Genomic DNA, 26,974 nt, shown 5'->3' with positions numbered 1-26,974 from the left:
ACCATATATTACTGATATGCACATTCCTTAGATTTGCACTTAATATGTGCTGTAAGCCCCTATATAAAACAGTATAATGGAGATACATTTCTCTACACAGATCGTGAAATAACTGAAATAATCGACCAGAAGACCGTTAAGCCAATGGAACAAAATAAAGATAATAATGTCACAACAACACAGACAACTCCTAGGGTTAAAACCACCACCATCACAACCACCAAAAGTACAACATTAGAGAGTACCACCAAAGCAGCAGCTCCTGTGATCCCAAACAAACCTGGGACCACAGCAATGTATCTCACAATAGGAGCAGAAACCATCACCGCAGCCCCAGTGACCACTTCCACAGCTGAGACTAAAACTGCAGCTACCTCTACGTTAGCAGAGACATCCACTTCTGCTCATCCAACCTCCTCCCTAGCTGAGCCCACAGCACTAATGAGCACTTCCACATCACAGCCAACCACAATCACTCTGCCTGCTAGTTCAATGTCTGTTATGACCATTGCAGCCACCTCTGCAACAGCAGAAACGTCCACATCTCCTCTAGAGACCACTTTCCCAGGTGAGACCACAGCATCACTTGGTAACAGGACAGTAGTAGAGGGGACGACAATTGTTGCTCTTCCTACCACTTCACTACCTGAGAGCACAGCTGCAGCCACCTCTACTAATCCAGAGACATCCACAGCTCCGGAAGAGACCACTTCCCTGGCTGAGACTACACCAATAATTAGTGCTCCAACAATAGAGGGGAGAACTACACTTCCCCTTTCTACAGCTTCTCAACCTGAAACCACACCTGTAGCCACCACGACTGTAGGAGAAACATCCACCTCTCCCCTTGAGATGACTTCTGTCCCTGAAACTACAGCAATAACTAGTAGCACTACAGGAGAAAAGACAACCGCAGTTCTTCCACCTACTACTACACTTCTTAGGACCACAGCGGCAGACACCTCTACTATAGTAGAGACAGCCACCTCTCCTGTAGAGACCATGTCTCCAGGTGAAATGACAACAATAACTAGTACCACTACAATTCAAGAGACAACCACACTTCCCCTTTCTAAAACTTCACAACCCGAAAGCACAGCTGTATTCACAAGAACCACAGGAGAAACATCCTCCTCTCCTCTAGAGCCTACTTCCCCATCTGAAACTACAGCAATGACTAGTAGCTCTACTGTAGAAGAGACAACCGCACTTCCTCTTCCTACCAGTACACTTCTTAGGACCACAGCGGCAGCCACCTCTACTATTTCAGCGAGCTCAACCGGTGCTCTGGAGACCTCTTCCCCAAATGAGACTACAGCAGTAACTGGTACCACTGCAGTAGGCGAGACAACCACAATTACTCTCCCTACTACTTCAGCCCATGAAAGTACAGCTATAGCCACCTCTACTATACCAGAGACCTCCACCTCTCCCGTAGGGACCACGTCTGTAGCTAAGACTACAGCAATATCTAGTACCAGCACAGCAGAAGAGACAACCATGGTTCTCTTTCCTACTGCTTCACTACCTGGCACTATGGTATCAGCCACTTCTGTTATTCTACAGACCTCCACAGCTCTTCCAGAGACCATGTCGCTAGCTGAGACTGCAGCAACAACTACTACTACAGTCAAGGAGAGAACCACAATTGTCCTCCCAACCAGCTCACTCTTTGAGACCAAATCTCCTCTACAAACCACTGAGACTACAGCAATAATTAGTACCACTAAAACTGAAGAGACAACAAGACTTCCCCTTTCTACAATTTCACAACCCGAAACCACAGCTGTATCCACAAGAACCATGGGAGAAACATCCACCTCTCCGCTAGAGACAACTTCTGCAGCTGAAACTACAGCAATACCTAGTACTACTACAATAGAGGGGATGACCTCACTACCTCTTTCTACAACACAACTTCTTAGGACCACAGAGGCAGCCACCTCTCCTATTTCAGAGACCTCAACCGGTGCTCTGGAGACCTCTTCCCCAAATGAGACTACAGCAGTAACTGGTACCACTGTAGTAGGCGAGACAACCACAATTACTCTCCCTACTACTTCACCCCATGGAAGTACAGCTATAGCCACCTCTACTATACCAGAGACCTCCATCTCTCCCATAGGGACCACGTCTGTAGCTAAGACTACAGCAATATCTAGTACCAGCACAGCAGAAGAGACAACCACGGTTCTCTTTCCTACTGCTTCACTACCTGGGACTATGGCATCAGCCACTTCAGTTATTCAAAAGACTTCCACAGCTCTTCCAGAGACCACTTCCCTAGCGGAGACTGCAGCAACAACTAATGCCACTACACTAGAAGAGACAACCACCGTTGCCTTTCCTACCACTTCTCTTCCTGAAAGCACCACAGTAGCCTCGTCTCTTATTCCAGAGACCTCCACAGCTCCTTGGGAGTCCACTTCCCTGTCTGAGACTACAGCAATAACTAGTACAACTATAGTAGAAGAGACAACCACGGTAGCGCTTCCCACCGTTTCATTACCTCAGAGCACAACCGTAGCCACTTCTGCTAGTCCACAGACCTCCATTGCGCCACTAGAATCTACTTCCTTAGCAGAGACAGCAGCAATAACTACTGCCTCTACAGTCAAGGAGACAACCACACTTCCCCTTCCTACAATTTCACAGCCTGAAAGCACAGCTGCAGTTACAACTCCTATTCTACAAACTTCCACAGCTACTCTAAAGACCACTTCCTTAGCAGAGACTGCTGCAATAACTAGTACCACTAAAGTAGAAGACACAGCCACGGTTGCCCTTCCTACCACTTCAGCCCATAAGAGCACAGCTATAACCACTTCTACCATAGCAGAAACATTAACAACTCCTGTAGAGACCACTTCTGCAGCTGCGACTACAGTAACAACGAGTTCCAGCTCCATGGAGGAGACAACCACAGCTTCATCTCCTACCACTGCACTACCTGGGAGCATGGCTGTAGCTACTTCTACTATTCTAGAGACCTCCACAGCTCCTGTAGAGACTACTTTCCAAGCTCAGTCTTCAGGAATAACTGGCTCCTCTACAGTGGAAGAGACTACCACGGTTCCTCTTCCTACCACTTCGTTACCTAAGAGTACACCTGTAGGGACATCTACCATAGCAGAAACACTCACAACTCCTTTAGAGACCGGTTCCTCAGCAGAGACTACAGCAGTAACTACTGCCACCTCAGTGGAGCAGACAACCACAGTTACCCTTCCTACTACTTCCCCAGTTGAGACAACCACCACTCTGGCTATCACCACACCAATCTCTGTGGCCACATCCCCCACTGAGACCACAACTGGAGTCACTTCTATTTTACCGTTGACATCCACAGTCCGTCTTGAGACAAGTTTGCCCTCTGAGACCACAAGAATTCCCAGCACCTCTAAAGAAGTTGAGACACCCACAGCTGCCCGTCTTGTCACTTATCCCACTGTGACCACAAGCGCTGTCACCTCCTCTTTTGCAGAGACATCCACAGTTGCTGTTACGGTGACTTCTCCAGCTGAGACCACAGTGACACTGACTCCCACCACAGCAGCTCTTAAAACATCCACATCTGCTGTGGAAACCAATTCCCCATCTGAGATCCCAATAGCTTTGGGCACCACTACAGAACTGGGGACACCCACAGCATCCCCTGTCACCACTGTTCTCGCCGAGACTACTAAAACATCACCCGTTGCTACAGCAGCGGAGAGAAGCACATTGACTCCAATCAGCACTACCCCTGCTGAGACCTCAACAACTTCCACTTCCACTACAACACAGGCAACAACCACATCTGCCCTTTTTACAACTTCCCCAGCTGAGACCACAACCGCTTTGGGCGTCCCTATCAGAGGGGAGACAACTGCAGCCATCTCTGTGACAACCACAACATTGCTTTCACCTACCACAGCTGCTTTGACAAGTAAGGGCATTGTTTTCCTCTTGTGTTTCCTTTGTAGTTGCAGAATTTGCTTCCCCATGAGTTCAGACCCATCTTAAGCAGTAGGAGTCCGGGTTGTCATCCTTTTGAAGTCACGCATTAAAAGAAACAATTTTTATTAGGGTTTATGTAATTCGAATGGAGATATTTTGTGGCTAAAAAAATGAACTTTTCATGCTACCTAGAGTAATTGAATATTATTTGGGATAGAAGTGGCAAAATGTAGACTTTCCATGGGTATAGGATACAAGGGAGATATGAACATAAAAGAAAGAATAAATAGAACATATGGGAGTGTCTTATTATAAAAATGTTGCTGGCTTAACTGAAGTTAAGTAATCTTTTTCAAACTTATTAACGAACATAAATAAATGTGGGAGGAAAGGGGATACAAACTGACAAAAAGGGTATTGAAACAGGAATTCTCTGAATTTTTCTTGGTAGTTATTTCCCATTTACAAGAGTATCTTGAAAGCTTGAAAAGGAAATATTAAGTACTAAGGCCCCAATTCAGGAAAATATTTAAAGCCTGAATGTACAAATGGCACTCGCTCTTGTGATGCTCTTATAGGAAGTTAGAAGATCACTGTGTATCACGGAGCCTCAGATAGACACCTAGGCGCCTATAAAATGAGTGTGCAGGGATAGGAGGAGAGAGAGAGAATGTGTAAGAATGATTCTATATCTTTTTCATTAGAGCACTCTCCTGGGATGTGGGAGATTCAGGACCCAGATCGCCTGCACAAATGATTCTTTTATTATTTATCGACAGTGCAACAGTCAGTCTTCCACATCCCAAGTGAGGACCTGAACCACTGGGCTAAAAGTTATGAGGAAGGACATTCTCCTCCTCCTCCCCCGAAGCTGTTTTGGGTGAACTGACATGAGTGGCCTGCTCTGGGAGGCATGCTCAGGTTATTTTACCTCTGCAGTGAATCTCTCGTGCATTCTACATGCAAATTGTGATAAACATAGAAATTTACAACTGGGGAGAAATTGTTGGAATGTTCAAGCTAAAACAAACACTGTGTATATTCACAATGACCGTGTATTATTGATATGCATATTCCATCGATTTGCACTCAAATGTGGTATAAGCACCTATGTAAAATAGCATAATGGAGATACATTTCTCTACACAGATCGTGAAATAACTGAAATAATCGACCAGAAGACCATTAAGCCAGTGGAACAAAATAAAGATAATAATGTCACAACAACACAGACAACTCCTGTGGTTAAAACCACCACTACCACCACCACCACGGCCAGAAGTACAACATTAGAGAGTACCACCAAAGCAGCAGCTTCCGTGATCCCAAACAAACCTGGGACCACAGCAATGTATCTCACAACAGGAGCAGAATCCACCACCGCAGTCCCAGCGACCACTTCCACAGCTGAGACTAAAACTGCAGCTACCTCCATGTTAGCAGAGACATCCACTTCTGCTCATCCAACCTCCTCCCTAGCTGAGCCCACAGCACTAATTAGCACTTCCGCATCACAGCCAACCACAATCATTCTGACTGCTAGTTCAACATCTGTTATGACCGTTGCAGCCACCTCTGCAACAGCAGAAACGTCTACATCTCCTCTAGAGACCACTTTCCCAGGTGAGACTACAGCATTACTTGGTAACAGGACAGTAGAGGGGACAACCATGGTTGCTCTTCCTACCACTTCACTACCTCAGCGCACAGCTGAAGCCACCTCTACTATTCCAGAGACATCCACATGGCCTCCACAGACCACTTCTCCAACTGAGACTACAGCAACAACTACTACTACAGTCAAGGAGAGAACCACAATTTTCCTCCCAACCAGTTCACTCTATGAGACCAAATCTCCTCTACAAACCACATCCACAGCTGAGACTACAGTAATAATTAGTACCACTACAACTGAAGAGACAACGAGACTTCCCCTTTCTACAATTTCACAACCCAAAAGCACAGCTATATCCACAAGAACCATAGGAGAAACATCCACCTCTCCGCTAGAGACAACTTCTGCAGCTGAAACTACAGCAATACCTAGTACTACTACAATAGAGGGGATGACCTCACTACCTCTTTCTACAACACAACTTCTTAGGACCACAGAGGCAGCCACCTCTCCTATTTCAGAGACCTCAACCGGTGCTCTGGAGACCTCTTCCCCAAATGAGACTACAGCAGTAACTGGTACCACTGCAGTAGGCGAGACAACCACAATTACTCTCCCTACTACTTCAGTCCATGAAAGTACAGCTATAGCCACCTCTACTATACCAGAGACCTCCATCTCTCCCGTAGGGACCACTTCTGTAGCTAAGACTACAGCAATATCTAGCACCAGCACAGCAGAAGAGACAACCACGGTTCTCTTTCCTACTGCTTCACTACCTGGGACTATGGCATCAGCCACTTCTGTTATTCAAAAGACCTCCACAGCTCTTCCAGAGACCACTTCCCTAGCGGAGACTGCAGCAACAACTAATGCCACTACACTAGAAGAGACAACCACCGTTGCCTTTCCTACCACTTCGCTTCCTGAAACCACCACAGTAGCCTCGTCTCTTATTCCAGAGACCTCCACAGGTCCTCGGGAGTCCACTTCCCTGGCTGAGACTACAGCAATAACTAGTATGACTATAGTGGCACTTCCCACCATTTCATTACCTCAGAGCACAACCATAGCCACTTCTGCTAGTCCAGAGACCTCCACCGCTCCACAAGAATCTACTTCCTTAGCAGAGACAGCAGCAATAACTACTGCCTCTACAGTCAAGGAGACAACCACACTTCCCCTTCCTACAATTTCACAGCCTGAAAGCACAACTGCAGTTACAGCTCCTATTCTACAAACCTCCACAGCTACTCTAAGGACCACTTCCTTAGCAGAGACTACTGCAATAACTAGTACCACTAAAGTAGAAGACACAGCCACGGTTGCCCTTCCTACCACTTCAGCCCATAAGAGCACAGCTATAACCACTTCCACCATAGCAGAAACATTAACAACTCCTGTAGAGACCACTTCTGCAGCTGCGACTACAGCAACAACGAGTTCCAGCTTTGTAGAGGAGACAACCACAGCTTCACCTCCTACCACTGCACTACCTGGGAGCATGGCTGTAGCTACTTCTACTATTCTAGAGACCTCCACAGCTCCTGTAGAGACTACTTTCCAAGGTCAGTCTTCAGGAATAACTGGCTCCTCTACAGTGGAAGAGACTACCACGGTTCCTCTTCCTACCACTTCGTTACCTAAGAGTACACCTGTAGGGACATCTACCATAGCAGAAACACTCACAACTCCTTTAGAGACCGGTTCCTCAGCAGAGACTACAGCAGTAACTACTGCCACCTCAGTGGAGCAGACAACCACAGTTACCCTTCCTACTACTTCCCCAGTTGAAACAACCACCACTCTGGCTATCACCACACCAGTCTCTATGGCCACATCCCCCACTGAGACCACAACTGGAGTCACTTCTATTTTACCGTTGACATCCACAGTCCGTCTTGAGACAAGTTTGCCCTCTGAGACCACAAGAATTCCCAGCACCTCTAAAGAAGTTGAGACACCCACAGCTGCCCGTCTTGTCACTTATCCCACTGTGACCACAAGTGCTGTCACCTCCTCTTTTGCAGAGACATCCACAGTTGCTGTTACGGTGACTTCTCCAGCTGAGACCACAGTGACACTGACTCCCACCACAGCAGCTCTTAAAACATCCACATCTGCTCTGGAAACCAATTCCCCATCTGAGATCCCAATAGCTTTGGGCACCACTACAGAACTGGGGACACCCACAGCATCCCCTGTCACCACTGTTCTCGCCGAGACTACTAAAACATCACCCGTTGCTACAGCAGCAGAGAGAAGCACATTGACTTCAATCAGCACTACCCCTGCTGAGACCTCAACAACTTCCACTTCCACTACAACACAGGCAACAACCACATCTGCCCTTTTTACAACTTCCCCAGCTGAGACCACAACCGCTTTGGGCGTCCCTATCAGAGGGGAGACAACTGCAGCCATCTCTGTGACAACCACAACATTGCTTTCACCTACCACAGCTGCTTTGACAAGTAAGGGCATTGTTTTCCTCTTGTGTTTCCTTTGTAGTTGCAGAATTTGCTTCCCCATGAGTTCAGACCCATTTTAAGCAGTAGGAGTCCGGGTTGTCAACCTTTTGAAGTCACGCATTAAAAGAAACAATTTTTATTAGGGTTTATGTAATTCGAATGGAGATATTTTGTGGCTAAAAAAATGAACTTTTCATGCTTCCTAGAGTAATTGAATATTATTTGGGATAGAAGTGGCAAAATGTAGACTTTCCATGGGTATAGGATACAAGGGAGATATGAACATAAAAGAAAGAATAAATAGAACACATGGGAGTGTCTTATTATAAAAATGTTGCTGGCTTAACTGAAGTTAAATAATCTTTTTCAAACTTATTAACGAACATAAATAAATGTGGGAGGAAAGGGGATACAAACTGACAAAATGGGTATTGAAACAGGAATTCTCTGAATTTTTCTTGGTAGTTATTTCCCATTTACAAGAGTATCTTGAAAGCTTGAAAAGGAAATATTAAGTACTAAGGCCCCAATTCAGGAAAATATTTAAAGCCTGAATGCACAAATGGCACTCGCTCTTGTGATGCTCTTATAGGAAGTTAGAAGATCACTGTGTATCATGGAGCCTCAGATAGACACCTAGGCGCCTATAAAATGAGTGTGCAGGGATAGGAGGAGAGAGAGACAATGTGTAAGAATGATTCTATATCTTTTTCATTAGAGCACTCTCCTGGGATGTGGGAGATTCAGGACCCAGATCGCCTGCACAAATGATTCTTTTTATTATTTATCGACAGTGCAACAGTCAGTCTTCCACATCCCAAGTGAGGACCTGAACCACTGGGCTAAAAGTTATGAGGAAGGACATTCTCCTCCTCCTCCCCTGAAGCTGTTTTGGGTGAACTGACATGAGTGGCCTGCTCTGGGAGGCATGCTCAGGTTATTTTACCTCTGCAGTGAATCTCTCGTGCATTCTACATGTAAATTGTGATAAACATAGAAATTTACAACTGGGGAGAAATTGTTGGAATGTTCAAGCTAAAACAAACACTGTGTATATTCACAATGACCGTGTATTATTGATATGCATATTCCATCGATTTGCACTCAAATGTGGTATAAGCACCTATGTAAAATAGCATAATGGAGATACATTTCTCTACACAGATCGTGAAATAACTGAAATAATGTTTCATGCTACCTAGGACAGATGGATTTTATTTGGGCTTCAAGTGGCAAAATGTAGAAATTCCCAGAGTATAAGAAACAAGGGAGATATGAATCTAAAAGAAAGAAGAAATAGAACATATGGGAGTTTTTTTATTATAATAATGTCGCCTGCTTAATGGAACCCTTTAAAGTTGTTCGTTAACATCCATAAATATGGACGGGGGAGGGGATAGGAATTGCTAAAAAAAGGTATTGGAATGGGAATTCTACGAATTTTTCTTGGTAGTTATTTCCCATTTACAACAACTTCTTGCAAACTTGAAATGAAAATATTAAGAACTAAGGACCCAATCAGGAAAACACTTAAGTTCTTCCGTGCGTGCGTAACCGAGCAATCTCACTAAAGTTAATGGAACTGAAAAACTAAAACTTAAAAAGTTAAAGCTTGGATGCACAAATGGAGTTAAACAATGTGATGCTCTTACAGGTGGTTAGGAAATCACTGCGATTCACAAAACCTGACTTAGTCACCTAGAATCCTATACAATGAAAGAGGACAGAAGGGAGGAGAAGAGAGAGAGCACACAAGAGTGATTCTATACCCTTTGGTTTAGCGCACTCACCAAGGATGTGGGAGACACAGGGTCCAGATCCTCTGCCCAAATGTCTTTCTTTATCCTCAGTGCAACAGTTTGTCTTCCACATCCAGGTGAGGACCCTAACGACTGGGCTAAAGATTATGGAGGAGGAACTTCTCCTCCTCCTCTTCTCCCATCGAAGCTGCTTTGTGTGAACTCAACTGAGTGGCCTCCTCTGGGAGGCAGGCTCAGGTTATTTCACCTCTGTACAGGGCCACTGCTGGAATATTGTGTCCAGTTCTGGTGTCCACAATTCAAGAAGGATGTTGCTAAATGGGAGAGGGTTCAGAGAAGAGCCCAGAGAACGAGTAAAAGATTAAAAAATATGCATTATACTGATGCTCTCAAGGACCTCAATTTATTTACCTTAAGAATCAGCAGGTTAAGGGGTGACTTGATAACAATCTGTAAGGACCTGCCTTAGGAACAAATATTTGATAATAGGTTCTTTAATCTAGCAGACAAAAGTATTACAAGACCCAATAGCTAGAAGTTGAAGCTAGAGAAATTCAGAAGGGAAAAAATGTAAATTTTTAAACGTGAGAATAATCAACCATTGGAAAAATTTACCAAGGGTTGATGTGGATTCTCCATCATTGGTAATTTTAAAATCAAGGTTGTTCTAATTGAAAAGGGGTTATTCTCGGGAAGTTCTGTGGTGTTCAGGAGGTCAGACTCGATGAGCACAATTGTCTCCTCCAGCCTTGGAATCTATGAATATAGGGGGTTTGAAGAGAGTGCAAACTATAGTTACAACCACTGTTGGAGCAGTGTATGGGAACTTTAGTGTAATCAGGAATGAGGCCCAGTGAATACAAAATGCAAAAATGTATTCCAGAGGGAACTGCAGAGTGAATTTCTCACAATGTAAATTCTGAGAAACATAGAAAAATTCACAACTGGAGAGAAAATGTTGGAAAGCTTAAGCTAAAACAAACACTGTGTATATTCACAATGACCATATATTACTGATATGCACATTCTTTAGATTTGCACTTAATATGTGCTGTAAGCCCCTATATAAAACAGTATAATGGAGATACATTTCTCTACACAGATCGTGAAATAACTGAAATAATCGACCAGAAGACCGTTAAGCCAATGGAACAAAATAAAGATAATAATGTCACAACAACACAGACAACTCCCATGGTTAAACCCACCACCATCACAACCACCAAAAGTACAACATTAGAGAGTACCACCAAACCAGCAGCTCCTGTGATCCCAAACAAACCTGGCACCACAGCAACGTATCTCACAATAGGAGCAGAAACCATCACCGCAGCCCCAGTGACCACTTCCACAGCTGAGACTAAAACTGCAGCTACCTCTATGTTAGCAGAGACATCCACTTCTGCTCATCCAACCTCCTCCCTAGCTGAGTCCACAGCACTAATGAGCACTTCCGCATCACAGCCAACCACAATCACTCTGCCTGCTAGTTCAACGTCTGTTATGACCGTTGCAGCCACCTCTGCAACACCAGAAACGTCCACATCTCCTCTAGAGACCACTTTCCCAGGTGAGACCACAGCATTACTTGGTAACAGGACAGTAGAGGGGACGACCATGGTTGCTCTTCCTACCACTTCACTACCTGAGAGCACAGCTGCAGCCACCTCTACTAATCCAGAGACATCCACAGCTCCGGAAGAGACCACTTCCCTGGCTGAGACTACACCAATAATTAGTGCTACAACAATAGAGGGGAGAACTACACTTCCCCTTTCTACAGCTTCTCAACCTGAAACCACACCTGTAGCCACCACGACTGTAGGAGAAACATCCACCTCTCCCCTTGAGATAACTTCTGTCCCTGAAACTACAGCAATAACTAGTAGCACTACAGGAGAAAAGACAACCGCAGTTCTTCTACCTACTACTACACTTCTTAGGACCACAGCGGCAGACACCTCTACTATACTAGAGACATCCACCTCTCCTGTAGAGACCATGTCTCCAGGTGAAATGACAACAATAACTAGTACCACTACAATTCAAGAGACAACCACACTTCCCCTTTCTAAAACTTCACAACCCGAAAGCACAGCTGTATTCACAAGAACCACAGGAGAAACATCCACCTCTCCTCTAGAGCCTACTTCCCCATCTGAAACTACAGCAATGACTAGTAGCTCTACTGTAGAAGAGACAACCGCACTTCCTCTTCCTACCAGTACACTTCTTAGGACCACAGCGGCAGCCACCTCTACTATTTCAGCGAGCTCAACCGGTGCTCTGGAGACCTCTTCCCCAAATGAGACTACAGCAGTAACTGGTACCACTGCAGTAAGCGAGACAACCACAATTACTCTCCCTACTACTTCAACCCATGAAAGTACAGTTATAGCCACCTCTACTATACCAGAGACCTCCACCTCTCCCTTAGGGACCACGTCTGTAGCTAAGACTACAGCAATATCTAGTACCAGCACAGCAGAAGAGACAACCATGGTTCTCTTTCCTACTGCTTCACTACCTGGCACTATGGTATCAGCCACTTCTGTTATTCAAAAGACCTCCACAGCTCTTCCAGAGACCACTTCCCTAGCGGAGACTGCAGCAACAACTACTACTACAGTCAAGGAGAGAACCACAATTGTCCTCCCAACCAGCTCACTCTTTGAGACCAAATCTCCTCTACAAACCACTGAGACTACAGCAATAATTAGTACCACTACAACTGAAGAGACAACAAGGCTTCCCCTTTCTACAATTTCACAACCCGAAACCACAGCTGTATCCACAAGAACCATGAGAGAAACATCCACCTCTCCGCTAGAGACAACTTCTGCAGCTGAAACTACAGCAATACCTAGTACTACTACAATAGAGGGGATGACCTCACTACCTCTTTCTACAACACAACTTCTTAGGACCACAGAGGCAGCCACCTCTCCTATTTCAGAGACCTCAACCAGTGCTCTGGAGACCTCTTCCCCAAATGAGACTACAGCAGTAACTGGTACCACTGCAGTAGGCAAGACAACCACAATTACTCTCCCTACTACTTCAATCCATGAAAGTACAGCTATAGCCACCTCTACTATACCAGAGACCTCCATCTCTCCCGTAGGGACCACTTCTGTAGCTAAGACTACAGCAATATCTAGTACCAGCACAGCAGAAGAGACAACCACGGTTCTCTTTCCTACTGCTTCACTACCTGGGACTATGGCATCAGCCACTTCAGTTATTCAAAAGACTTCCACAGCTCTTCCAGAGACCACTTCCCTAGCGGAGACTGCAGCAACAACTAATGCCACTACACTAGAAGAGACAACCACCGTTGCCTTTCCTACCACTTCTCTTCCTGAAAGCACCACAGTAGCCTCGTCTCTTATTCCAGAGACCTCCACAGCTCCTTGGGAGTCCACTTCCCTGTCTGAGACTACAGCAATAACTAGTACAACTATAGTAGAAGAGACAACCACGGTTGCGCTTCCCACCATTTCATTACCTCAGAGCACAACCGTAGCCACTTCTGCTAGTCCACAGACCTCCATTGCGCCACTAGAATCTACTTCCTTAGCAGAGACAGCAGCAATAACTACTGCCTTTACAGTCAAGGAGACAACCACACTTCCCCTTCCTACAATTTCACAGCCTGAAAGCACAGCTGCAGTTACAACTCCTATTCTACAAACTTCCACAGCTACTCTAAAGACCACTTCCTTAGCAGAGACTGCTGCAATAACTAGTACCACTCAAGTAGAAGACACAGCCATGGTTGCCCTTCCTACCACTTCAGCCCATAAGAGCACAGCTATAACCACTTCTACCATAGCAGAAACATTAACAACTCCTGTAGAGACCACTTCTGCAGCTGCGACTACAGTAACAACGAGTTCCAGCTCCATGGAGGAGACAACCACAGCTTCACCTCCTACCACTGCACTACCTGGGAGCATGGCTGTAGCTACTTCTACTATTCTAGAGACCTCCACAGCTCCTGTAGAGACTACTTTCCAAGCTCAGTCTTCAGAAATAACTGGCTCCTCTACAGTGGAAGAGACTACCATGGTTCCTCTTCCTACCACTTCGTTACCTAAGAGTACACCTGTAGGGACATCTACTATAGCAGAAACACTCACAACTCCTTTAGAGACCGGTTCCTCAGCAGAGACGACAGCAGTAACTACTGCCACATCAGTGGAACAGACAACCACAGTTACCCTTCCTACTACTTCCCCAGTTGAAACAACCACCACTCTGGCTATCACCACACCAGTCTCTATGGCCACATCCCCCACTGAGACCACAACTGGAGTCACTTCTATTTTACCGTTGACATCCACAGTCCGTCTTGAGACAAGTTTGCCCTCTGAGACCACAAGAATTCCCAGCACCTCTAAAGAAGTTGAGACACTCACAGCTGCCCCTCTTGTCACTTATCCCACTGTGACCACAAGTGCTGTCACCTCCTCTTTTGCAGAGACATCCACAGTTGCTGTTACGGTGACTTCTCCAGCTGAGACCACAGTGACACTGATTCCCACCACAGCAGCTCTTAAAACATCCACGTCTGCTCTGGAAACCAATTCCCCATCTGAGATCCCAATAGCTTTGGGCACCACTACAGAACTGGGGACACCCACTGCATCCCCTGTCACCACTGTTCTAGCCGGGACTACTAAAACATCACCCATTGCTACAGCAGCAGAGAGAAGCACTGCGGCTCCAATCAGCACTATCCCTGCTGAGACCTCAACAACTTACACTTCCACTACAACACAGGCGACAACCACATCTGCCCTTTTTACAACTTCCCCAGCTGAGACCACAACCGCTTTGGGCGTCCCTATCAGAGGGGAGACAACAGCAGCCATCTCTGTGACAACCACAACATCGTTTTCACCTACCACAGCTGCTTTGACAAGTAAGGGCATTGTTTTCCTCTTGTGTATCCTTTGTAGTTGCAGAATTTGGTTCTCCATGATTTCAGACCCATTTTAAGCAGGTTGTCATCCTTTTGAAGTCACATAGTAAAAGAAACAATTTTATCCGTGTTTATCTAATTAGAATGGAGATATTTTGTGGAATAAAAAATGAACGTTTCATGCTACCTAGAGTAATTGAATATTATTTGGGCTTCAAGTGCCAAAATGTAGACTTTCCATGGGTATAGGAAACACGAGAGATATGAACATAAAAGAAAAAATAAATAGAACATATGGGAGTGTCTTATTATAAAAATGTTGCCTGCTTAACTGAAGTTAAATAATCTTCTTGAAACTTATTAACGAACATAAATAAATGTGGGAGGAAAGGGGATACAAACTGAGAAGAAAGGAATTGAAACAGGAATTCTCTGAATTTTTCTTGGTAGTTATTTCTCTTTTACAAGAGTATCTTGAAAGCTTGAAGTGGAAATATTATATATTAAATCCCCAATTCAGTAAAATTAAGGTCTAGAGTGTAGTTAAAGAAGTCTGGGCTGGATGAATGGACGGTAAGGTGGATAGAAAACTGGGTAGATGGTCGGGCTCAACGGGTAGTGATCAATGGTTCCATGTCTAGATGGCAGCCGGTATCAAGTGGAGTGCCCCAAGGGTCGGTGCTGGGGCCGGTTTTGTTCAATATCTTCATTAACGATCTGGAGGATGGTGTGGACTGCACCCTTAGCAAGTTTGCAGATGACACTAAACTGGGAGGAGTGGTTGATACGCTGGAGGGTAGGGATAGGATACAGAGGGACCTAGACAAATTAGAGGATTGGGCCAAAAGAAATATGATGAGGTTCAACAAGGACAAGTGCAGAGTCCTGCACTTAGGACGGAAGAATCCCATGCACTGCTACAGACTAGGGACCGAATGGCTGGGTAGCAGTTCTGCAGAAAAGGACCTAGGGGTTACGGTGGATGAAAAGCTGAATATGAGTCAACAGTGTGCCCTTGTTGCCAAGAAGGCTAATGGCATTTTGGGTTGTATAAGTAGGGGCATTTCCAGCAGATCAAGGGATGTGATCATCCCCCTCTACTCAGCACTGGTGAGGCCTCATTTGGAGTACTGTGTCCAGTTTTGGGCCCCACACTACAAGAAGGATGTGGATAAATTGGAGGGAGTCCAGCGGAGGGCAACAAAAATGACTAGGGGGCTGGAGCACATGACTTATGAGGAGAGGCTGAGGGAACTGGGATTGTTTAGCCTGCAGAAGAGAAGAATGAGGGGGGATTTGATAGCTGCTTTCAACTACCTGAAAGGGGGTTCCAAAGAGGATGGATCTAGACTGTTCTCAGTGGTAGAAGATGACAGAACAAGGAGTAATGGTCTCAAGTTGCAGAGGGGGAGGTTTAGGTTGGATATTAGGAAAAACTTTTTCACTAGTAGGGTGGTGAAGAACTGGAATGGGTTACCTAGGGAGGTAGTGGAATCTCCTTCCTTAGAGGTTTTTAAGGTCAGGCTTGACAAAGCCCTGGTTGGGATGATTTAGTTGGGTTTGGTCCTGCTATGAGCAGGGGGTTGGACTAGATGACCTCCTGAGGTCCCTTCCAACCCTGAGATTCTATGATTCTATGATTCTATGAAATGGAAAAGAGCAAACTATAGATTGACTGTCTTATATATGTTCAACATGTAATTTGTGATAAACATAAATAGAAAATATTCACAACTGGGGAGAAAATGTTGGAATGTTCATGCTAAAACAAACACTGTGTATATTCACAATGACCTTGTATTATTGATATGTCTGTTCCGTGGATTTGCACTCAATATGTGGTATACGCACCTATGTAAAATAGCATAATGGAGATACATTTCTCTACACAGATCGTGAAATAACTGAAATAATCGACCAGAAGACCATTAAGCCAGTGGAACAAAATAAAGATAATAATGTCACGACAACACAGACAACTCCTGTGGTTAAAACCACCACTACCACCACCACCACGACCAGAAGTACAACATTAGAGAGTACCACCAAAGCAGCAGCTCCTGTGATCCCAAACAAACCTGGGACCACCACAATGTACCTCACAACAGGAGCAGAATCCACCACTGCAGCCTCAGTGACCACTTCCACAGCTGAGACTAAAACTGCAGCTACCTCCATGTTAGCAGAGACATCCATTTCTGCTCATCCAACCTCCGCCCTAGCTGAGCCCACAGCACTAATGAGCACTTCTGCATCACAGCCAGCCACAATCACTCTGCCTGCTAGTTCAACATCTGTTATGACAGTTGCAGCCACCTCTGCAACAGCAGAAACGTCCACATCTCCTCTAGAGACCACTTTCCCAGGTGAGACTACAGCAGTAATTAGTACCTTTACAGTAGAGAGGAAAACAGTATGAGTTTCTCCAATGCTTACTTCAGGTATGAATGCCTAGACAGATGGATAGTTAATGGTAACCCCTGCTTTTTACTATAGATTTATATTTTACAGTGTTCTGCCATTATTCTTAGTAGAAGTAAAACCACATACTCATGTCAGCCGGTTGTTTTGCCCAGCTTAGAGATGGCATCCTCAAAAGTACCACAACCCACTCTATGTACTGCTTGCACTTGCCTTCAGATGACAACTTCCTTCTTCCCAGCCACCACTTCCTAGCCAACAAGCGAGACATTTTCTTGGGCTAGATTCTTTAGACAGGACCAAAAAAAAATGCTAATAGGGAGTCTTTGGTCTTTGAAAGGTATCATTTCCAAAAGCACCTAGGGTATGTCCAGATTTTCAGTAGGACATAATCACTCAGATCAGGGGTTCTCAAACTCTGGTCGGGACCCTCCAAGGGCTCGTGAGCTGTCAGCCTCCACCCCAAACCCTGCTTTGCCTCCAGCATTTATAATGGTGTTAAATATATTTAAAAATGTTTTTAATTTGTAAGGCTTGCTATGCAAAAGGGGTCACCAGTACAAAAGTTTGAGAACCACCGACTTAGGTGCTTCTGAAAATGTTACTCTAAATGCTCAAATGTTTCTATTGTTTCTTGGGATGAGTTAGAATGCAGACTCCTTGGGGCTCAGCTCCACACCTTCGCTGTGTGAGAGGGAAGGTCATACAGCTTTCCAGGAGCATGCATGGAAGAGATCTCTGAGCCAGCTCTGCACAGGACAGCCTGGAGGGCATGGATGGGGCAGACCAGGGAAGAGGCCATGAGATACACATTTACATGGATCTAGTGGTCCCTACAGGCTATAGGAATTAAAGCCAGTGGTAAAATAGAAAAAAAAATGGTCCCCCCTGCCAGATGGAAACTTTTCATTAATGTTTTGTGCTTAAAAATCTTCAAAAATTCAAACCATTTCGACCAGTTCTAGTGCAAATGATGTAAAGGGGCTGCAGGGTGAATGGCAACCTGTGCCCCCTCTGAGTGTGTCTTGGAGTCAATTTCACTTTCACAAGCCACCCACACAGAGCCACATTACTTAGGACATATACAGGTGATGTGAGCTTCAAGCCACCCTTACTCATGCTGAAAAGTATTTTACTCATTGACTAGTCTCATTGAAGTCAATGGACTATACTTAGAGTCAGGGACTATTCTGCAGGACCAAGCATGGCAGAATCTGATCCTATGGATGTTAGGAACATGATGTCAGATGAAATTCAACAGAGGCAATTGCTAAGTAATACATAGGCTTGGAAGGATAAGATTTTTATTGATAAATGTCGGTAAACATTACTTCCACAGTACACACACAACCTGATGAAACAATATTTCCATTGATAATAATGGAAATTTACAGATAGGCAAAGTCAGAAAAATGCTGCTTGAGAACTTCTCAGAGTTTGCTTTAAAGATGTTCACTTTGTATATTTTTATATGTGATGTTGAGAATTTGTGTATTAGCAAATACTTTAACTTTTGGAATTTCAACATCTATTGCCATTAAATAACTATTGTCTGACACTCCCCACTGACACCCCTCAAACAAAAAAATTAAACGCTTAAAACTCAATTTTGCACAAAGTGAACATTCAAATCAATTAAAAAAAATTAAAAATGCTTAAAAATAAACATCTATAATATCTGGCAAAATTATAAAATATTAAAATCTAATTCTGCCAATGCCAGTAATAGAAGGAACAGTTGTTTGCTTAGATCTAATCTCACAGGTAAACGGTATCAATGTCATTGTGAGCAGAGCACAGTGTACGAAGCTTCCAAATACTGTAGTACGAAAAAAGTTCTGCATATTGTTATTTTGCATAGCTAGAGACAGTCCAATATTCCAATACAATTCGCAGTCTAAGGATAATGGCTTAATGGTTCCCTTAGGAAAATAAAAAATACCTTTATATCCAATATTACTGCATCTGTTTTCCCAGCTACATATTCTTACTGTTATCATGGGTGAGTTCATTGATTTTTCATTGTTATTTCCTTTTTTGCAGCTGTTTCACCAACCTCAACCCACACTCCAGCAATTGAACATTTCACAGTGAACTTCACCATAACCAATCTCAAATATGATTCACAACTGGGATCTCCTCATTCTACCCGGTTCAATGCTACTGAGAAAGTCTTGATCTCCTTGGTAAGTGTGACTCGCTCACAGCTGTTCCAGGCACTTTGGGGTCTCTGGTGCTCTCAGCAGTATGACAGACTAATGACATCCTCTCTTTGCCAGCTCAACCCACTATTTGGAAACAGCAGCATCGGCCCATCGTATATAAGATGTGAAGTGACGGCTTACAGGTAAGGATCCAGGGGCTGAGATTACCATATTACCCTACAACGTGAAGGTTCATTTGCTGTCATTTTGTTCGGCATTGGACAGTCACAAGCAAACAATTTAAACACAGGATCAGATCTGACATTGGCTTTTCTATTCCAGACCGGTGAGAGCTGGGAATGACATCGGTGTAGATGCCGTCTGCACCTACAGGCACGAATCCACGGCTCCCCCGTTTGACAGAGTGGGTGTTTACCATGAAATCCGCAACAAGACAAATGGCATCACCCAGCTGGGCCCCTACACTCTGGACAAGGACAGTCTCTATGTCAATGGTAATCAGCCGATTTCTTAACAGTTTTCTTTACTGCTCTTTCTGGACCACCCTTGCATCTACTTGTCTCTTCCTTCCCTCCCCTCATGTCTAGTTGCCCTCTGATCATTTTCCCCTCTCATTCCAGGTTATAACGAAGCACCAGCTCTGCCAAGTGAGTATAGCTCAGAATGATCCCTACTGAAATAATTGGAGAGATACAAACTTTCAAAATTTAACATAAGAGAGGAGGTGATTAGTGCTTGTCTAGAACTCTGAGTCTGCTCACAACGGAATGGAGAACTGTCCGTAGTACCCTTGGGGAGAATAAAAACCCATTTGTGATTTTTATTTGTGGAATTGTAGATGGGTTTTAGTGTGTCTGTACGGGTGAGCTCATTGATTTTTCATTGTTCTTTCTTTTTTAGCAGCTGTTTCGCCAACCTCAACCCCCACTCCAGCAATTGAACATTTCACAGTGAACTTCACCATAACCAATCTCAAATATGATTCACAACTGGGATCTCCTCATTCTACCCGGTTCAATGCTACTGAGAAAGTCTTGATCTCTTTGGTAAGTGTGACTGGTTCACAGCCTCTCCGGGCACTTTGGGGTCTCTGGTGCTCTCAGCAGTACGACAGACTAATGACATCCTCTCTTTGCCAGCTCAACCCACTATTTGGAAACAGCAGCATCGGCCCATCGTATATAAGATGTGAAGTGACGGCTTACAGGTAAGGATCCAGGGGCTGAGATTACCATATTACCCTACAACGTGAAGGTTCATTTGCTGTCATTTTGTTCGGCATTGGACAGTCACAAGCAAACAATTTAAACACAGGATCAGATCTGACATTGGCTTTTCTATTCCAGACCGGTGAGAGCTGGGAATGACATCGGTGTAGATGCCGTCTGCACCTACAGGCGCGACTCCACGGCTCCCCCGTTTGACAGAGTGGGTGTTTACCATGAAATCCGCAGCAAGACAAATGGCATCACCAAGCTGGGCCCCTACACCCTGGACAAGGACAGCCTCTTTGTCAATGGTAACCAGCTGATTTCTGTACAGCTTGTCCGTTTTATGTAATTCATTGCAGCGATGTAACCATGGAAACACAATATATTTGATGGACGTTAAGGATCACATATAGCTAGAAAGAGTCCGAACTCCAGAATAACCAAAGAGCATAGAAAGTCAGTGACTGTGTTATGTCCAACTGCCCTTTCTGGACCATCCTACTTCTCACTACCTTCCCTCCCCTCATGTCTAGTTGCCCTCTGATCATTTTCCCTTCTCCTTCCAGGTTATAACGAAGCACCAGCTCTGCCAAGTGAGTATAGTTCAGAATGATCCTTACTGAAAAAATTGGAGAGATACAAACTTTCAAAATTTAACATAAGAGAGGTGGTGAATGGTGCTTTTCTACAACTGTGACTCTGCTCACTATGGAATGGAATTGGCCCTCTAAGGAGAACTGTTGATAGTACCCTTGGCTGGGAGGCTGGGGAAATAAAACCCCATTTGTAATTTGCATCTGTGACATTGTAGATGGGTTTTAGTGTGTCTGTACGGGTGAGCTCATTGATTTTTCATTTTGTTATTTTTTTCTCTTTGCAGCTGTTTTGCCAACCTCAACCCCCGCTCCAGCAATTGAACATTTCACAGTGAACTTCACTATAACCAATCTCAAATATGATTCACAACTGGGATCTCCTCATTCCACCCGGTTCAATGCTACAGAGAAAGTCTTGATCTCTTTGGTAAGTGTTACTCGCTCACAGCCTCTCCGGGCAGTTTGGGGTCTCTGGTGCTCTCAGCAGTACGACAGACTAATGACATCCTCTCTTTGCCAGCTCAACCCAATATTTGGAAACAGCAGCATCAGCCCATCTTATATACGATGTGAAGTGATGGCTTACAGGTAAGGATCCAGGTTCCGAGATTACCATATTACCTTACAACTTGAAGGTTCATTTGCTGTCATTTTCTTCGGCATTGGACAGTCACCGGCAAATAATCTAAACACAGGATCAGAGCTGACATTGGCTTTTCTATTGTAGATCGGTGAGAGCTGGGAATGACACTGGTGTAGATGCCGTCTGCACCTACAGGCGCGACTCCACTGCTCCCCCGTTTGACAGAGTGAGGGTTTACCGTGAAGTGAGGAACAAGACAAATGGCATCACCAAACTGGGCCCCTACATCCTGGACAAGAACAGCCTCTATGTCAATGGTAACCAGCTGATTTCTTTACAGCTTGTCCGTTCTATGTAATTCATTGCACCGATGTAACCATGGAGACGCGATATATTTGATGGACGTTAACGATCACATATAGCAAGAAAGAGTCCCAACCCCAGAATAACCTCAGAGCATAGAAAATCAGTGACTGTGTTATGCCCAACTGCTCTTTCTGGACCATCCTACTTGTCACTTCCTTCCCTCCCTTCATGTCTAGTTGCCCTCTGATCATTTTCCCTTCTCCTTCCAGGTTATAACGAAGCACCAGCTCTGCCAAGTGAGTATAGTTCAGAATGATCCTTACTGAAAAAATTGGGGAGATACCAACTTTCATAATTTAACATAAGAGAGGTGCTGAATAGTGCTTGTCTACAACTGTGACTCTGCTCACAATGGAATGGAATTGGCCCTCTAAGGAGAACTGTCCATAGTACCCTTGGGGGGGGGGGCGAATAAACCCCATTTGTAATTTGCATCTGTGGAATTGTAGATGAGTTTTAGCCTGTTTGTACGAGTGAGTTCATTGATTTTTCATTGTTCTTTCTCTTTTTGCAGCGGTTTTGCCAACCTCAACCCCCGCTCCATCAATTGAACATTTCACAGTGAACTTCACCATAACCAATCTCAAATATGATTCACCGCTGGGAACTCCTCATTCTACCCGGTTCAATGCTACTGAGAAAGTCTTGATCTCCTTGGTAAGTGTGACTGGTTCACAGCCTTCCCGGGCACTTTGGGGTATCTGGCGCTCTCAGCAGTACGACAGACTAATGACATCCTCTCTTTGCCAGCTCAACCCAATATTTGAGAACAGCAGCATCGGCCCATCTTATATAAGATGTGAAGTGACAGCTTACAGGTAAGGATCCAGGGGCAGAGATTACCATATTACTCTACAACGTGAAGGTTCATTTGCTGTCATTTTGTTCGGCACTGGACAGTCACCAGCAAATAATTTAAACACAGGATCAAATCTGACATTGGCTTTTCTATTCCAGACCGGTGAGAGCTGGGAATGACACTGGTGTAGATGCCGTCTGCACCTACAGGCGCGACTCCACTGCTCCCCCGTTTGACAGAGTGGGTGTTTACCATGAAATCCGCAACAAGACAAATGGCATCACCAAGCTGGGTCCCTACACTCTGGACAAGGACAGTCTCTATGTCAATGGTAACCAGATGATTTCTTAACAGTTTTCTTTACTGCTCTCTCTGGACCATCCTTGCATCTACTTGTCACTTCTGTCCCTCCCCACCGGTCTAGTTGCCCTCTAATCATTTTCCCTTCTCCTTCCAGGTTATAACGAAGCACCAGCCCTGCCAAGTGAGTATAGTTCAGAATGATCCTTACTGAAAAAATTGGGGAGATACCAACTTTCAAAATTTAACATAAGAGAGGTGGTAAATAGTGCTTGTCTACAACTGTGGGTACGTCTTCACTACCCGCCGTATCGGCGGGTAGCAATCTATTTCTCAGGGATCGAAATATCGCGTCTCATCTAGACGCGATATATCGATCCCCGAACGCGCTCCTGTCGACTCCGGAACTCCACCAACCCGAACGGTGGTAGCGGAGTCGACATGGGGAGCCGCAGACATTGATCCCGCGCCGTGAGGACGGTAGGTAATTCGATATAAGATACTTCGACTTCAGCTACGTTATTCACGTAGCTGAAGTTGCGTATCTTATATCGATTTTCCCCCGTAGTGTAGACCTGCCCTGAGACTCTGCTCACAATGGAATGGAATTGGCCCTCTAAGGAGAACTGTCCATAGTACCCTTGGGGGGGGAAATAAAACCCCATTTGTAATTTGCATCTGTGGAATTGTAGATGGGTTTTAGTGTGTCTGTACGGGTGAGTTCATTGATTTTTCATTCTGTTATTTTTTTCTTTTTGTAACTGTTTTGCCAACCTCAACCCCCGCTCCAGCAATTGAACATTTCACAGTGAACTTCACCATAACCAATCTCAAATATGATTCACAACTGGGAACTCCTCATTCTACCCGGTTCAATGCTACAGAGAAAGTCTTGATCTCCTTGGTAAGTGTGACTGGTTCACAGCCTCTCCGGGCACTTTGGGGTATCTGGTGCTCTCAGCAGTACGACAGACTAATGACATCCTCTCTTTGCCAGCTCAACCCAATATTTGGAAACAGCAGCATCGGCCCATCTTATATAAGATGTGAAGTGACAGCTTACAGGTAAGGATCCAGGTTCCGAGATTACCATATTACCCTACAACATGGAGGTTCATTTGCTGTCATTTTGTTTGGTGCTGGATAGTCACCAGCAAATAATCTAAACACAGGATCAAATCTGACATTGGCTTTTCTATTCCAGACCGGTGAGAGCTGGGAATGACACTGGTGTAGATGCCGTCTGCACCTACAGGCGCGACTCCATTGCTCCCCCATTTGACAGAGTGAGGGTTTACCGTGAAGTGAGGAACAAGACAAATGGCATCACCAAGCTGGGCCCCTACATCCTGGACAAGGACAGTCTCTATGTCAATGGTAAGTTGCTAATATCCTTATCAGTATAATGTGCTCTTATGTGTCTGATTGCCTGGGCATTTTCTTTAATAAATTAATAGACAAAGATTATGGACCTGATCCTCTGCTGCCCTTTGTTTTGAATCCTCTTGACATCCATGGAAAGTTAGTTTATAATGTACCAGGTTGGACGGGTTATACTTTGCGAGATGTAAATTAGGACACAAGACAGAAGGCAGGTGAGATTCTCTTCTGTTTCGAAGCAGGGAAGGCAGCATTAAAATCCACAGAGCAGTAGGAGCTAATGGCCATCTTTGACTACCACTAGCTGGCAAAGGTCTCAAGGCCTTTGTAGAACATGCTCTGGAAACAAAACCAAACCCCCTCAACATGCAGTATAAAAAATGTTGTTATTATTTGTTGTACTTTGGCAGTGTGTTTGTACTGCACCTAGCACTGGAAACGTATCGAAAAGTCATGCAGTAAAATAGGGCCAGGGTCTCCCACCATTACACACAGGAGCAGGACAGCTGACTTCAGCATTATTTTTATGACAATCGGCTGCCGGAACGGACCCAGGCCACGCCTGTGTAAAACAAAGTAACACTTTCTGCTTTACGTTTCATGGAATTGTTTTTGCGGTCAGTTCTCTGTCTTCCTTTCCCAGCTGCCTAGCATGACCTTTATTTATTGTCTCTTTCCTTTCCAGGTTATAACGAAGCAAACCCTCCGCCAAGTAAGTGTCTTTAAGAACTGGTGTATATTGAAACTATACATTAGAGTGTCAATCTACAGGAAGTCTAAAATAAATCAGAGCCAGCAATATGCTGGTGGTTCAGTGGGCCAGCTCCTTTCATAAGGACCAGTTTTCCAATTGAAAGACTAAAACCTCATTGAATACTTTGTGTGCAGCTGTGCCAGCAGCCAACAGATTTTTTTTAAATAAGTCCGTAGGGGGAAATGATTTGATTTAAATTTCTGGTTGCTATTCACTTTTTTCCAGCTGTGATGCCAACTACAATTCCAGCTCCAACAGTTGACTATTTCACAGTGAACTTCACCATCACAAATCTCCAATACACATTCCAATTAGGAACCCCAAATTCCGATAAATTCAATGCTACAGAAAAAGTCCTGACCTCTTTGGTAAGTGTGAATTGCTTCATTCTTTCCTTTTTCGTTCTTTTTGATATTATGATTCCCTCGGCATGATGGACTCATGACATCTTTTTCTTTGCCAGCTTGACCCATTGTTCAAAAACAGCAGCATTGGCCCCGTCTATATGGGATGCAAAGTGATGACTTATAGGTGAGGATAATAAGCTTTGGAAGATTTGTTCATATTCTTCCATCTGATGCTATAATGTAATACACACAGAGGTCTCTTTACGGCCCTTCTCCTTGTTAATTTTAGTATTGTAACAAGAAACCATCTACACTGTCATTTTCAATGCACACATCTCCATAAATACATTTTATTTCATGCTTTCATCTATTTGGGTTGAAGTTAATTTCACAATTTTGGCAGATGCATCTCATAATGGAATTGTATAAGCAAATACAGAAATATCTAGCATGAATATCAGAGAGCTCAGGAGCAAACAAGAACATGTCCTGCTTTCTCTAGGCCTGTGAATAATGGAGATGACACCAGCGTAGATGCCCTCTGCACCTACAGAACTGACTCTACCACATCCAGGTTCGACAGAGTGAGGGTTTACCATGAGCTGAGCAACAAAACAAGTGGAATCACCAAGTTAGGACCCTACAGCCTGGATGACAAGAGCCTTTATGTTAATGGTAAACAGCTGGTTCCTTTATAGCTGTAGGGATACAATCACATGGCCCATAAATGCCTAACGAATGAAAGAAATAGTGTAGCAGTGACTGCAAAACAGATAAGCAGGGTTTAAAATGTGCCATTGTTTGGGTGAAAGTGCTTTGTATTCACACAGCTGCATCCTCTACACAAACTTCTCCTCCTCACCCTCTGTGCATCTGCCTCCAATTAAGGCACTTATCTCCACTGGCTTTAAGTTCAGACCAATGTAGTAGTTCAGGGGTTCTCAAACTTCATTTCACCACGACCCCCTCCTGGCAACAAAAACTACTACACGACCCCAGGAGGGGGGAACCGAGCCCGCCTGAGCCCCACTGTCCCGGGCGGGGGGGCCCAAAGCCGAAGCCTGAGCCTCACCGCCCCAGGACCAAAGCCGAAGCCCGAGGGCTTCAGCCCCAGGCAGGGAGCCTGTAACCTGAGCCCTGCTACCCAGCCAGGGCTGGTGCCCTTGGACTTTAGGTCTGACCCTGGGCGGCGGGGACTGGGTCTGGGGTAGTGGGGCTCGGGCTTTGGAAAAATTTTCCTTCTCCACAGAGCATTGAGCAATCTTTTCAAAATGCACTCCACCGTGTACCCCACCAAAATGTACCCCCCCGTGTACCCCACCAAAATGTACCCCACCATG

General features: G+C 44.7%; 1 protein-coding gene across 1 annotated transcript in view; it reads left to right on the top strand.

The window, feature by feature from the left end:
* The first annotated feature begins 1,665 nt into the window (after nucleotides 1–1,665).
* Nucleotides 1,666–26,974, top strand: part of MUC16 (mucin 16, cell surface associated) — a 42,840-nt gene continuing 17,531 nt past the window's right edge. The window contains exons 1-28 of the mRNA XM_044999062.1: nucleotides 1,666–2,484; nucleotides 3,858–3,928; nucleotides 5,509–5,562; nucleotides 6,976–7,122; nucleotides 13,660–13,787; nucleotides 19,177–19,319; nucleotides 19,413–19,480; nucleotides 19,620–19,792; nucleotides 19,919–19,945; nucleotides 20,199–20,344; nucleotides 20,438–20,505; nucleotides 20,645–20,817; nucleotides 21,076–21,102; nucleotides 21,390–21,532; nucleotides 21,626–21,693; nucleotides 21,833–22,005; nucleotides 22,264–22,290; nucleotides 22,569–22,711; nucleotides 22,805–22,872; nucleotides 23,012–23,184; nucleotides 23,311–23,337; nucleotides 23,945–24,057; nucleotides 24,151–24,218; nucleotides 24,358–24,530; nucleotides 25,219–25,245; nucleotides 25,513–25,655; nucleotides 25,751–25,818; nucleotides 26,137–26,309. Coding sequence (XP_044854997.1) covers nucleotides 1,804–2,484; nucleotides 3,858–3,928; nucleotides 5,509–5,562; nucleotides 6,976–7,122; nucleotides 13,660–13,787; nucleotides 19,177–19,319; nucleotides 19,413–19,480; nucleotides 19,620–19,792; nucleotides 19,919–19,945; nucleotides 20,199–20,344; nucleotides 20,438–20,505; nucleotides 20,645–20,817; nucleotides 21,076–21,102; nucleotides 21,390–21,532; nucleotides 21,626–21,693; nucleotides 21,833–22,005; nucleotides 22,264–22,290; nucleotides 22,569–22,711; nucleotides 22,805–22,872; nucleotides 23,012–23,184; nucleotides 23,311–23,337; nucleotides 23,945–24,057; nucleotides 24,151–24,218; nucleotides 24,358–24,530; nucleotides 25,219–25,245; nucleotides 25,513–25,655; nucleotides 25,751–25,818; nucleotides 26,137–26,309 — 3,493 coding nt within the window. The 5' untranslated portion in view covers nucleotides 1,666–1,803. The remainder of the gene's footprint in view (nucleotides 2,485–3,857; nucleotides 3,929–5,508; nucleotides 5,563–6,975; nucleotides 7,123–13,659; nucleotides 13,788–19,176; nucleotides 19,320–19,412; nucleotides 19,481–19,619; nucleotides 19,793–19,918; nucleotides 19,946–20,198; nucleotides 20,345–20,437; nucleotides 20,506–20,644; nucleotides 20,818–21,075; nucleotides 21,103–21,389; nucleotides 21,533–21,625; nucleotides 21,694–21,832; nucleotides 22,006–22,263; nucleotides 22,291–22,568; nucleotides 22,712–22,804; nucleotides 22,873–23,011; nucleotides 23,185–23,310; nucleotides 23,338–23,944; nucleotides 24,058–24,150; nucleotides 24,219–24,357; nucleotides 24,531–25,218; nucleotides 25,246–25,512; nucleotides 25,656–25,750; nucleotides 25,819–26,136; nucleotides 26,310–26,974) is intronic.

Source organism: Mauremys mutica, chromosome 24 (assembly GCF_020497125.1).
Source record: "Mauremys mutica isolate MM-2020 ecotype Southern chromosome 24, ASM2049712v1, whole genome shotgun sequence".
NCBI classification, from domain to species: domain Eukaryota; kingdom Metazoa; phylum Chordata; order Testudines; family Geoemydidae; genus Mauremys; species Mauremys mutica.
Note: the sequence above shows the minus strand (reverse complement) of the source record. Positions and strands in the feature narration are given on the sequence as shown.